This window comes from Globicephala melas, chromosome 6, assembly GCF_963455315.2.
Source record: "Globicephala melas chromosome 6, mGloMel1.2, whole genome shotgun sequence".
In the NCBI taxonomy this organism is placed as follows: Eukaryota; Metazoa; Chordata; class Mammalia; order Artiodactyla; family Delphinidae; genus Globicephala; species Globicephala melas.
Genome location: NC_083319.1, coordinates 108,669,053 through 108,682,640, shown reverse-complemented (window position 1 = coordinate 108,682,640; position 13,588 = coordinate 108,669,053). Strand labels below are relative to the sequence as shown.

The 13,588-nt window shown below is 34.8% G+C and overlaps 1 protein-coding gene across 1 annotated transcript in view; it reads right to left on the bottom strand.

Moving 5' to 3' along the window:
* The window catches only part of FBXO8 (F-box protein 8), a 38,119-nt gene that overhangs the window by 15,712 nt on the left and 8,819 nt on the right, over nucleotides 1-13,588 (bottom strand). The window contains exons 2-3 of the mRNA XM_030879213.2: nucleotides 8,287-8,623; nucleotides 5,368-5,494 (exon numbers count right to left, since the gene is read on the bottom strand). Coding sequence (XP_030735073.1) covers nucleotides 5,368-5,494; nucleotides 8,287-8,615 — 456 coding nt within the window. The 5' untranslated portion in view covers nucleotides 8,616-8,623. The remainder of the gene's footprint in view (nucleotides 1-5,367; nucleotides 5,495-8,286; nucleotides 8,624-13,588) is intronic.

Sequence of the window (13,588 nt, the reverse complement as noted above, 5' to 3'; positions counted from 1 at the left end):
ACCAACAGTCCCAAGAGGGTTCCCTTTTCTCCACACCCTTTCCAGCATTTATTGTTTGTAGACTTTTTGATGATGGCCATTCTGACCGGTGTGAGGTGATACCTCATTGTAGTTTTGACTTGCATTTCTCTAATGATTAGTGATGTTGAGCATCCTTTCATGTGTTTGTTGGCAGTCTGTATATCTTCTTTAGAGAAATGTCTATTTAGGTCTTCTGCCCATTTTTGGATTGGGTTGTTTGTTTTTTGATATTGAGCTGCATGAGCTGCTTGTATATTTTGGAGATTAATTCTTTGTCAGTTGCTTCATTTGCAAATATTTTTTCCCATTCTGAGTGTTGTCATTTCATCTTGTTTATGGTTTCCTTTGCTGTGCAAAAGCTTTTAAGTTTCATTAGGTCCCATTTGTTTATTTTTGTTTTTATTTCCACTTCTCTAGGAGGTGGGTCAAAAAGGATCTTGCTGTGATTTATGTCATAGAGTGTGCTGCCTATGTTTTCCTCTAAGAGTTTTATAATGTCTGGCCTTACATTTAGGTCCTAGATATATTTTAGTTTATAATACAGCTAAGAACTTAGGCATTCTCTCTTTCTTCATGCTATGAGGCACTGTTCAAAGTACACCCATTTTATTGTCAACCTGGCTCAGGTTCTACTACCTACAGTTTAAGTTTATTCCTGAGAGACTGATCTAATTTCGGTGAAAGATAAAGTCAAATTTCTAGACCTGTAGAACTAAGGATAAAACCTCAAAAGGCTGTACGTTTGCCGAACTAAAAAGCATCTAGCGGCCTGTCAACCTTCCCTGGGAATACTCCTGTGCTTCAGGAGACGTAATAGAGTTAGTGTAGAGAACGAGATACCAAGAATATAATGATGAATGATCTGTTCCAAGTTATTTGACACGGATACTTAATCAATGTCTACATGTAGTTACTTGAATACAATATTGTTATCAGGTTTGTTGTCCTACTCTTACTTTCCAAACTAACGTTTTCCTTAAACATGTTAGACTACAATCAAAATACAGAACATGAATAAAGCTCTTGGTTGTCAAGACTCAACTCTGTTTTATTTTATCTTTTTGTAATTAATACTCTCAGACCAAAGGAAAGAGAACAAATAATTATAGATCCATAGACTTCCAATAAAAAAGAAGATTACAGGTAAAATAAACATCAGGTAGCTGTCAGTGAACAACAGGATATTTCAATCATTCAAGCCAGGTGTCTATTCATTTAAGGACACATATTCATTTACACATAGAAAGACTGCAGATAATCTACACTAGCGTATCTCAGAATGTGTTCCCGGGAATGTTACTTTATACTCCCCCCACCCCACCCACCTGCCAAAAAGACACTATGTCAAATAAACCTGCATAATACAGCATACAATACCCTCCTCTTAGATATTCACAATGTGCATCAGTATATTAGAGGCTTTGACAGGTTATTCTGTAAATGAGTCAACTAATCACAACCTATCATGGTCAAATTTATTAGACTTGGGAAATCCTTTGACTATGTCCATTATCCTGTGGAATAATTATTACAAAGAATACATTTGGGAAATGTGTAAATTCTGATGATATCAGGGTTTTGTATCTCCAGGAACAAAAGTTATTTTTCATCATTGTTTCTATGCTATGAAGTAATGGCAATGAACATTCTGCTGCAGTATACTGGAGCAAAAAGTTAAGCTTTAATATATGAGATATTGTAAAATCTGAGTATAAACACCTGAGTTCTTTTCTATAATGGAGAACGCCTCCAAATTTCCTGTTTATATTTTAGCTGGTCCAACAACAAAAAGAAGATGATATCTCAAAAATAGTTTGTGCATACATTTCCATCTAAAACATATGCTTAGGTCAAATTTAAAATGTTTCTTCTAATAGATTCTATTCCAGATCAATCTAATACAATGCATATGATTGTATGCATGTGGGTCTTTCTATATGAACACAGGAAAAATGTGCTTACATAGTTTAAAAAAAGACTTCTTTTACCTGACCCCAATGAGGATATAATTTTAAAAATTTAACAACATATTTATAGAAATATGAATAAAAATAAACCTATAATATAAAGTTAAACCACATTCACTACCAATTTCAGAAACTCCAGTTTTAAAAATAACTATGTCAAGAAAAAGTTTAATACTAAATGGAGCACAGGGAATATAGCTTACTGGTTGATAAGTAAAATTACTTTATTGTAATACTGCTGTGGAATAAAATCACACACGTAACTTGTACATGCAGGGGAAATACAGCCTAATGTAAACAGATGGTTTTTAGCACATTCCTTTACTAGAATGTGGTCACCTGCCACAAAGTACACAAGCTCATGCATAAGATCAAGACTTTACATACAGCTGAGATCACAACGTCATGCATATAACAGCAGCGTGCTAGACAATCGTACCACAAACTGTGCGGAAGTTCTCCCCCACCCCATAAGCCACTGCCAGCAGCTGCTGTGGAGTTTGGTTACCCATATCCGTGACATGAACGATGTCCTTTGGAGAATCTCGTTCCCTGTGGCTGTAAGTATTCTTATTTTTATAATATTTTAATGATGCTTGCTATCAAAATGTTAAGTACAGAACTAGAAATTATGGAAAAGTAGACTTGTTACAATACTGAACAATTATATACATCTTATCTCAGGTACTTAAAATAAACACCACTTACATTTAAACATATCATCAAAAATAATTTACTTCTCAGGCTTAAATGAACCCAAATAACACATCTGATGACAGCGTTCCAGTGAAGGGGGAAAAAAAAATCAACCTCCATAAAGTATTTCCTGACTGCTAGCACTAAAAAATCATGGCAAGAGTCATTCTAAGACCTGGCTAAAGTATGACTCATTGTAGGTAAGTTCTATATAAAAACACCTATTAGAATAATCTTTCAATTATATGTTGGTTGGATAAACAACCAAATTGATATTGATTATTTATTAGTCAATGAAAGCAAGTGTGGAATAGTTATCAAAATACTTCTCATTTCCCTGCACCTACAAGTGTACTTCAATGTCCTTCCATGCCTATTTATGTCCTAAGTATATTCTGGTAAAGAGAGAATTCTATTTTGTTATTAGGCGACAGCTGCTTGCTGAGTTACTGATGTTCCTAAAAGCGTAGAAGCAGAATTCTGGAACCAAAAGTCACTTTGAATGGTTCAGCTCCATGCCGCCTGGCAGCAGTATGTGCCCCTTTCAAAACAGTAAATTCAATACTTCTGGAATGCTCCAGGATATCCTTGAATCAGGCCAGGGAGTAAAGGAAAAAATACAGCCAACTCTCAATAACAATGGTAGGTAGGATGGATAAGTAAAAATCTGAAGATCTAAAAATCTTATTTTAATTAGTAAATTGAATCCCCTCTTTAAATATTTGACTGAAATTTTTTAATATTTTTTTGCCAGATAAAAAGAGGACTTTAATTTTGCCTCTTTTCTCTGCCCCCACCCCCGCCCAAACACTCTAGAGGAGGTGAAGAACTCTATAGTCTGATATATGTAGTTGCAAAGATGGAAACATATTTTGACATCTAGCTTTTCCAATTTAGATATTTAAAACTACCCATATCATATTCTAGTATATAAGGGCCTATCTACAGTTTCATCTTTGCATAATAAGGATGCTTTATAACTTGTTTAAAAATTAGTACTCCTTTAGCGAGGAATGACTACTTACCATAATCAACATGAGCAGTCACATCCAACTTGTCTGACTTTGACAATCTACAACTCAGTACTTACCAAGTTACACTTTCCTTAGAATGTAACATTTGCAAGTGATATGAATTGAAGATGACAGTTTTACTCAACATTGGTGTTAATTCATGACTGGAGCCAGTATGCCTTGATAAACTGGGCATAAGACAGGGCCTGTAATAGCTGCCTTTCCTGATTCCTGCGTATCTGGAGTAAAACGCTGTACTACTCTGCCCCAGTTCTTCTCCAGTAATCATCATTCAATTAACTCAAGATACTGATGTGAAATATTTCTTATTATAACGCTAGTCATATAACTGTTTCAATTAGCAACATCCATATTATATTGGTTTCAAATGTGTAATTTGAACTTTAACTTCTTATAAATCATTCTACTTTCATTAAAAGTATCAGTCTTCTATTCACTGAAAGTAAAAACTGGTGAAAGAGAACAAATATAACATATTTGTTGCTTATGACATATTTGCTTTATAACATATATACTTTGTTGTATTTGGGCTAAGACTTAACTGATGATGTACATGTATTAGTAAACCTTTGTAGCAGTGTTATATTTTTATTCATGTACAAGAAAAATTTAACAGAGAAATATATAATAAGCAAAAGTCAATTTAATTTCAAAATGTCATTTGTATTATTATGGGCATATTTATAAGATCAGTAGTTCTTTAATATGAATTAATATTAATTAAAGAATATTAATATTAAGGTAACTAGGGAGTCCTTAATACCTCTACAACAAATGAAGAACGTTGGTTTTTGAAAAGCAAGTAAATTAACATAACTGCCAGACAAATTTTTCCACAGAAAATGATCCACCCATAAGTATTAGTTCTGAGTGTTACATAATTTCTATTAGATTTCTAAGAGTAAGTCTAGTAGATACTTAAACATTTCTGAAACTCCGAATCTTTCCAGAATATATTAAAATAAGAACAGGGGTAAGGGGGAATCAGAGAAAGAATTGTCTTCACATTTCGATCACTCATATGTTATGTTAAGAAATAATTAAATAATTAATTAATTTCAAACAGTTCTTTTTGCTTCTCCCACTCTCCCTGCTCTCTATTCGTGTTTGCTTATTGTCTTAAGAAAAAAGAATTAAAGAATTAATGCAAAATTATTCAGTTTTATAACAGAATCTATAAGTTGTTTCTATGCCATCATGTATTAGATTGTTAAAGGCATTATTTAAAGACATTCTTATGTGTCACAAACTAGAAAAATGTCCTTTGTGATTATCTCTGATAAAAATAGCATTGTTAGTAAATGGAAATGATGAAACAAAGAAAATGCTGCAGATAAAGTTTGATGAACATATTTTGTGTTCTCGACTTATAATGTAGTAGTATCTCAACCAAGTCCAGTGGCGGGCTGCATATATGTCATGGAAGCTGCCATACAAAGTGAGCAGGTAGCAAGATTAGAACATGACATGGTAAGGTAAAAAGAAATGACTAAGTCACATAGCAATAACTTCAAATACCAGGCTTTGCAATGATTGAAAAGTCATGTTCAGTGACTTGTAATTTACTTGCAAGTTTATTATGTTGGAAAGCTGCAGCAAGACAACAATAAAGTTCGCAACTGTTACAAATATTCAAATTCTTCACTTACCTCATCTGGGTTAGCATTAAAGGTGAGGCTGCCTTCATCCAGCTGCATGTACAATTTTCTAAAAGAAAATCCTAGAGGTGGGTTCTTATTGTATATGGAACAGTGACCCCAAGTGGATTTACACAACCTGTAAGTAAGATAAAAGCAGATGAGAAAACATGACTATATTGAATTTTTCTAAGTTAAATATGTATATATATGATAAAATAGTGATATGAAATAACATAAAATTGGATTTTACAGCTCTAAAGTATAAAATGTTTACTTTTATACTTGTTTTGTTTACCAGAGTAAGATAGACAAATGTCTTCAATTTAGCAATTTTGACAGCACTTAATAAATGTGAGTTACAAAGATTAGTAATATTTGTGAGTCCTACTGAAGTTAAACATAAATAATGATGATGATAATGATAGCCAACATTTACCAAGTGCTTACTCGATGCCAGGCACTATTTAAAGCATTTTAATAGTATTAGCTTGCTCAGTCTTTACAACAATCCCATGATTTGGTGCTACAGATAAAGAAACAGACACCATAAAAAAGTTGCCCAGGGAAACACAGCTTGATCTGAATCCAAGGAGCTTACTCCTGAGTTTGCAAACAGGCTCCGGACGCGCAGGCTCAGCGGCCATGGCTCACGGGCCCAGCCGCTCCGAGGCATGTAGGATCTTCCCGGACCGGGGCACGAACCCGCGTCCCCTGCATCGGCAGGTGAACTCTCAACCACTGCACCACCAGGGAAGCCCCTGAGTTTGCAATCTTAACCAAGAGTTTAAACAGAATTAAGCAAGAGTGTGCTCTATTGCGAAATATAACCGAATTGGTAGAAGGAGGAAGGTTGCTGGGCAGAGGGAGAAATTATAATGCTATAACTTCAATACTTAAATTGCAACATTAAGTTTAGCAGTTTTTAAGATACTGCTTCAAAACGCTGGTTCTTTACTATCACAGCTATATATGATTGTTTACAAAATCTGTAATACTTAAAATGCTAATGGTTCATACCTCAAAACACACTGTTTCTACACATTGGTATACCTGTTTCCAACTCTGTTTGAGGCATTAGCTACTGGTTGCTATTTGAAAGCTAACGTTTCATCTTATTACAATGCCTGGAAATTCTGGATGTATTCATCCAGAAAGTGAACCATAGTTTCACTTTCTGATATTCATCATTGATTTTTGGCACAAACTTCCTTCTTTTCTCACACACATAGCTTACAAGAAAACAAAAAAGTTACCGTCTCAGCCTGTAACATCAAAATTTCTGAGGATAGTGGGTAAAATATCTAATTTTGTTTGGGAATATCTTCTTAATAGTTAATTTATATCCTTGCATTATTTTTACCAACCAAATGAAATCACTGATTTCGTAACAATGAGTTTAGTAACTTGTTTAGAAAATTATCAATATTTTAGCAGTCTCTTTAATCTAGTCCCATAGCTTTCGATTTTATTACTAAGCTACATGAAAGCAACAGAACCTCTCAACATCCAAATTAAAAAAACAAAAAACAAAAAACTAAGCTAGCCTTTAATTTATCACTAAGAAAAAAAAAATCCAAGCATCAGATATATAGGCATAATTATGTGGTAAACACTAAAGGAAGCATTTCTTTTAAAAATGAACAATCCAAATTTAAATCCCAAATGAAAACCACATTCTGATTGAGTTCATATAAGCATAGAAATAAACTCTTCTACAAAGTTCAAATATAGGGTCATAAATTAAGTTTGATGGGAATACTAAAGTGTAGAAAAGAGGTTATAAATAAAAGTGAGCCAGTTTTAAAGTACTTTTTTTTTTAAGAAGATGTTGGGGGTAGGAGTTTATTAATTAATTAATTTATTTTTGTTGTGTTGGGTCTTCGTTTCTGTGCGAGGGCTTTCTCTAGTTGTGGTGAGTGGGGGTCACTCGTCATCGCGGTGTGCGGGCCTCTCACTATCGTGGCCTCTCTTGCTGCGGAGCACAGGCTCCAGATGCGCAGGCTCAGTAGTTGTGGCTCACGGGCCTAGTTGCTCCGCGGCATGTGGGATCCTCCCAGACCAGGGCTCGAACCCGTGTCCCCTGCATTAGCAGGCAGGTTCTCAACCACTGCGCCACCAGGGAAGCCCTAAAGTACTTTTCTTTCCTCTTACACTGAACAATTAAAAATTAATAACTATACTTTAAATATTACTAATAGAATTTCCTCTCACTTCCACAGTAACTTCATTATGACAAGACAAGGGAAGAATAACAAGATGATATTGATGATTTTTAGCTATTTGAAGGTTGAGAAATGAACTACATAATTAATACTATAATTCCGTAGCATCGGGAAGCCTGAGTTAAAAATGTCATTGTTGGTAATACATTTTTACTAAAGTTTGGCTATTTAGATAATTGATTCTCTCCATAGATTTCATTGAAAAATGGTTTTAAAGTCTCAAAAAACTTGTTTTTAGACATGTTTTACTCCATTCAGAAGTTTCATTTTAAAATAATGAGACTTAAGTAAACTTTGGTAAAGAATGCTAGAAAACCCAAGATTCAATGATTCTTTCATTTTCATGACTCATGTATACAATCTGTTAAGGAGTAACTTAGGTTCCATAGATTCTATTGCACCAAAAGTTCTTAGATTTATAGCTTAAATTTAACCTGGTAAAAGAGCTGCTGAAATTTCTACAGTCTACTTTCACTTCAGCAAGTAGATTATCTCTTTGCTTTCCAATATTTGCCTAATTCATTGAACAAATAGTGGTTAGAAAATATAAAAAGTAGATGAAATATTCACCAGTTGAAGTTTATGCTAACAAGCAGCACCAACCCCCCCAAAACAAACAAACAAACACAAAAAACAAAAATCCCACAACCTGTAGGCAAGATTCTACTTAGAGCTATCTGGATCCAACATGGTGGGCTGAACTTACCCTTGCCAGAGAAGTTCATCATTGGCCAGGTCCTGCCAAACACAGGAAGCTAAGCAGAGGTCAGTTGCATTCAGGTAGGACAAGATGGTAAAGCTTAGCTCGGGAGGCAACATTTCCAAATTAATGAATCCTTCCTGTTCTTTCGATTTCCTTGTCTTCAAAAGATGATATATATCAATGCCCCCTTGGACTTGTTTGCGATGACTGGTGTTAGAAATGCTGCTGGCAGCCATCCTCCTGCCCTGCTCTCTGCTGAGGTAGCCTTGCTCACTGTAGCCTTCCTGCTGTAGCTGCTGGTTTCTGGCGACTCTCCACAGCCCCTGACCCATCTGCAAGCCTGGGAGAAAGCCAGAATGGAGTAAGAAGGCGACATTACAAAAGTAATCCACCTTTCCCTGCGGTACAACAAGTCTACATGAAGCATTCATTTATCAGAATGAACATTGCTCATTAAAGCGTATTAAATGGAGTAGGAAATTACAAATAGTTGGAACATAGTAAGTATGAAACTTGGATGGAGAACTATTTAGTTTGATTATCACCTTTATCTCAGTTTGCTAACCACTTTTAAAGTTCACAGGTGACATAATCATTTTTCACAAGTTAAGATTTAAAAGTTACTGACGTCTTAAAGACTCTTACAAATTATAATTATGTGGACTTATGGGCCAGTAATAAATACAACTCTGATCAGAGCACAGGACTTCACTTAAAAGACCTGTACACCCTGCTTTTTATCACAACCCAGGCTAAGCTAAGCTAGGCCCTTTTAACCAAATTCCCAGATGCATAACAGCTGTGAAACAGGCTTTTCGTTTAATTCTTGCCAGCCTGCTCTTAAGTTGTGGGCTGTAATAAAATGTAACATAGGCCCTGAAGTCTAATTCCGAAACCTTATAAATTAGACACGTAGGACTCCATGATAAAGAGCTCAGTAATGACTATTTGGTTCTGTTGCTGCTTTAAATACAAATCATAATTTAGACTAATTTTCCAGTTCTTCTCCAGGAGCCCTATGGACTCCTCAGAGGTACCTGGGAAAAGGCAGGAGAAGGGATGGGAGTGCTCTAGCCTCTTCTCTCTCCACTTGACCTCCAACCAAAGTAGCTCTACATTTATCTCTTACAAATATCAGACTTCCTCATATACAAATATTTAGAAGACTTTTGGCCTAGACTTTCTATTTCACTTGGTTTTGCAAATAAGTGACTTTTCCTGGGCAAATAAATTCACTGAGAAAAATGAAATCAGGAAGAGCTTTTAACTAACACAAATAATTATTTTCATGATCTCTTTTACAAACAAAATATTCTTGTTTTAAAAGCCCAAGTTGACTACTGGGACGTGCGTGTTTTAAAAATTTGGAGGAAGAAATGGATTTTTGTTCAAAATCATTCAAATAAATTTCATAGCGTGACCTAAACCTAAAATATGGTTTTGTTTTAATTGGCTGCTTACAATAAGGAGTAATAATCAAAAAATGAAAAAGCAACCCCTCCCCAAGCCCACTGGTGACCAGAAATTCTGAAAATTATTAGGAATAATTTGAAAATTGAGTCGAATTTCAAAGAATGTCACCGAGTATTTTTTCAGTATTTAAAAAGGCATGTATATTTATTGAATTATTGTCTGTTAGTTGGATAATGGCCGCTGTAACAGGCTACTTGTTGATTAAAACAGAAAAAACAGTCCAGGATAATTTTTCACTCTTTGTCCTTACTGTGAACTGCTTGGAAATCCACAAGCTTAAGCTATAAAGAGATGCGGGAGGGAGGATACAGAGAGAAGGAACATATTAATAATTTTTAAATGTGGGGAAATTTGTTTTTGCAAAGAAACCACAAAAGGTAGTAACTTTTCCTCCCTACGACACATACTACCATAATGGTAGCAGTTCCTGAAGTAGTGGTTAAGCTATTAATAATTAAATTCTTATTTTCTATTAGAATGATTGAAATCCCAAACTGACAACACCAAATGCTGGCAAGGATGTGTGAATTCAAAATGGTACAGTCACTTTGGAAGACAGTTTGACAGTTTCTTACAAAAATAAACATACTTTAACGATATGGTCCAGCATTTATGCTCCTTGGTATCTACCCAAATAAGTTGGGAACTCATGTCCACACAAAAGCCTGCACACAAACCTGCAGCTTTAGTCATAATTACCAAAACTTATAAGCAATCAAGTTGCCCTTCAGCAAGTGAATGGATAATTTACTGTGGTACATCCAGACAATGGAATGTTTAGTGCTAGAAAGAAGTGAGCTACCAAGCCATGAAAAAATATGCAAGAAACTTAAGTGCATATTACTAAGTGAAAGCAGCTGACCTGAAAATGCTATGTAATATGTGATTCCAATTATAAGATATTCTAGAAAAGGCAAAACTACAGACAGTAAATTAACACAGAAAAAAAATACAGAATATCAACAAAAATTTGTAAGGAGCTATAAGTTTCCTTAATGTTTAAATATGCTATGTCATGTTACAACATAAGTACAACTTAATTTTGACACAAAAGACTCATAAACATTTAAAAAATTTTATCATAGCCATTTCTCTGTTTATCTTAGCAAGAAAATATCTAGAAATTGAATTGATTGCTAAGCTCACCCAGTATATCTGTCGTCATTTTAGATAATTGTATTTATTCTTCTCTTTTGCATTTGTAGCACTAAAGGTAAATAATCAAACGTGGTGACTGTGATGTCTGAAGTCTCAAGATTTAAGGCATTTAGTATCAATTTTGTATGTACTTTCCCTACAACATCTTTCTAGGGACATATGGTTAGGCAGCTGTTATTACTCTCAGGGATGTTGCTAGGGGACACAGAATCAGCGTGATTTCCCTAGGCTCTGGACTTTAATGGGGATCACTTAAATAGAGCACTGGATAAAGTGATTCGGAAAGCATCCAGCAGGTAGAAAAGAGGTTAAGCCAACAGCTGGTTCTTAGGATTAAAACAAGTTGATGGGGAGGGTGGAGGTTTGAGGCTCATCTACACGTGATTCAGACAAAGAAAACTGCATTTTCTATTCTTCTACTGCTAAATAAATATTCTTCTATTGCAAATTACCCTTGCGGGATGTCTTTTTCCCTTTAAAGCAGTTCTTGATACGAAGCATGAACACAGTATGATATATCACTTGAGAAGTATTACTATCATATATTTATCCTTCGGAGAAAGGAAAGGGTGTCGACAGTGTTCCACCCCACTCCCAGTCTTCCTTAGGGTAATAGTGGTGTGGAAGGTGGACAGAACTGTCAGAAAAGTGATAAAACTCTCAAAAAGACAGGAGATCCACTACAGAAGCTGTGAAGCAAGTCACAGAGGGAGCATAGTGCTGTGGACTTTGAAGTTGAACAGACTCGAGTTCAAATCCTGACTTCACTGACGAGCACTTACAGGACCTTGGGGAATCTACTCGACTAGTCTAAGCTTTGGTTTCCTCATATTTAAGATGATAATTTGCATATAATATAGTGGTAATACATATAGTTCAGAGGGCTGTTGTATTAAACATTACATATAAAGTGCACTTCACAGCTAATAATAAAATGTTAGCTCATTTGTTTTGACAAAACCATATTTTCACAGAGTGAAAATGATGAGCATTTCAGTAAAACTTATTGAATGATACTTCAATTATCACATAAAAAAAAGAAATCCATGAGTGAGTCTACACTGATTATCACTAAATATTACATGAAGAAAGGAAAGCTCTTCCTTATAGTAAAATTCTGAATAATGAGTTAGAAAAATCATCATTTAACTACCATCATAGAAAAACTAATTCTTAAGGCAAGAATTATCAGTGGGTGCTGAATCTGGAATTTGATAAAGAATGGAAGATTTACAGAGTCTCAAATATATTACTCATTAATTACAAAAAGAAATTAAGAAATCAGACAATATTTAACCAAGTGTTCAAACTTAACATTTACCAATAAGAGACAAACGGACATATATGCCTCTCTGGACATGATACCCTGAGAAGGATAGGACATATATGCCTCTCTGGACGTTATACCCTGAGAAGGATAGGACATATATGCTTCTCTGGACGTGATACCCTGAGAAGGATATAACAATTATACAGTACTCTGGCCAAAAATATATAACCTTTATCTAATCATGAGGAATATCAGAGAAACCCAAGAGTCTATAAATAATCTTTTTTTTCCTTCAAAATTGCCAATGCTGTGAAGATAAAGAAAGGAATCATCCCAGATTAAAGGACACTGAAAAACATGACATCTAAATGCAGTGTGTGGACTGGATCTTAGCATGAAAAAATAGTGCTAGAAAGGACATTATTGGGATAACTGAAAAACTAGACATACGGGCTGTAGACTGGATAAAAATACTTATATGAATGTCAACTTTTCTGAATTTGATAACTGTACAGCGGTTTTGTCAGAGTATATTCTTGTTCTTTAAGAAAAAAACTGAATTATTGAGGCATAATGTATAAGACAGTCTCAAATGGTTCAGAAAAACAGAAACATCTGTCTCTATACAGAGAGAATGTTAACGCAATGTTGCAAAATGTTTAAAATTGGTGAATCTGGGTAAAAGGTACACACCAGTTATTTTTATTAATCGTACAACCTTTCTGTAAACAGAAATCTCCTGATTGAGGAATCCAAGCATGTGAAACTTGAAAATAACTGAGTTTGATGTGCACCAAGTATAAGAATTACTGCCCTAAGAGCTTAGCATCATACAGACTGAAAACCATCACGGAGATAAATGCTCAGCATCACAGTTTAAGAGTATTAGGAGACCCCTGTCAAGGCAAACATCAAAATAGTAAGAATTATCCTTGTCAGTTGTGATAGAAAATTTTCTTTTAAAGGCTGAAGAAGTATTTTTAAAGAAAGTAGGGGAAAAAAATACCCCTTTAACTTTGCATGTGCAGATTTAAGGCTTGGAATTCCTGGCTGTGTTCCCTCCTTCCATACATAATATTATGTGCACAATATTTTTAACATAATATTTAATAATATAAATATTAAACCATAATATTGTTTTTGTACTATAAACCACAATTTATTTAGTACTTACTCTATGCCAAGCATTGTGGAAGTTTTAATACATTATCTCATTTTTGTCCTCAAAACAACCTTCATAGGTAGATATTATTCTAATTTTATAGCTGAAGAAATAGTGACTCAGAGAGGTTAAGCAACTTTGCCCAAGATCTCAGAGCTGGCAAATGGAAAACTTAGGATTCCATCTCAGGTCTATCTGAGTCCAAAGGTTAGTCTTAACCACCAAACCTTATGCCCAGAACT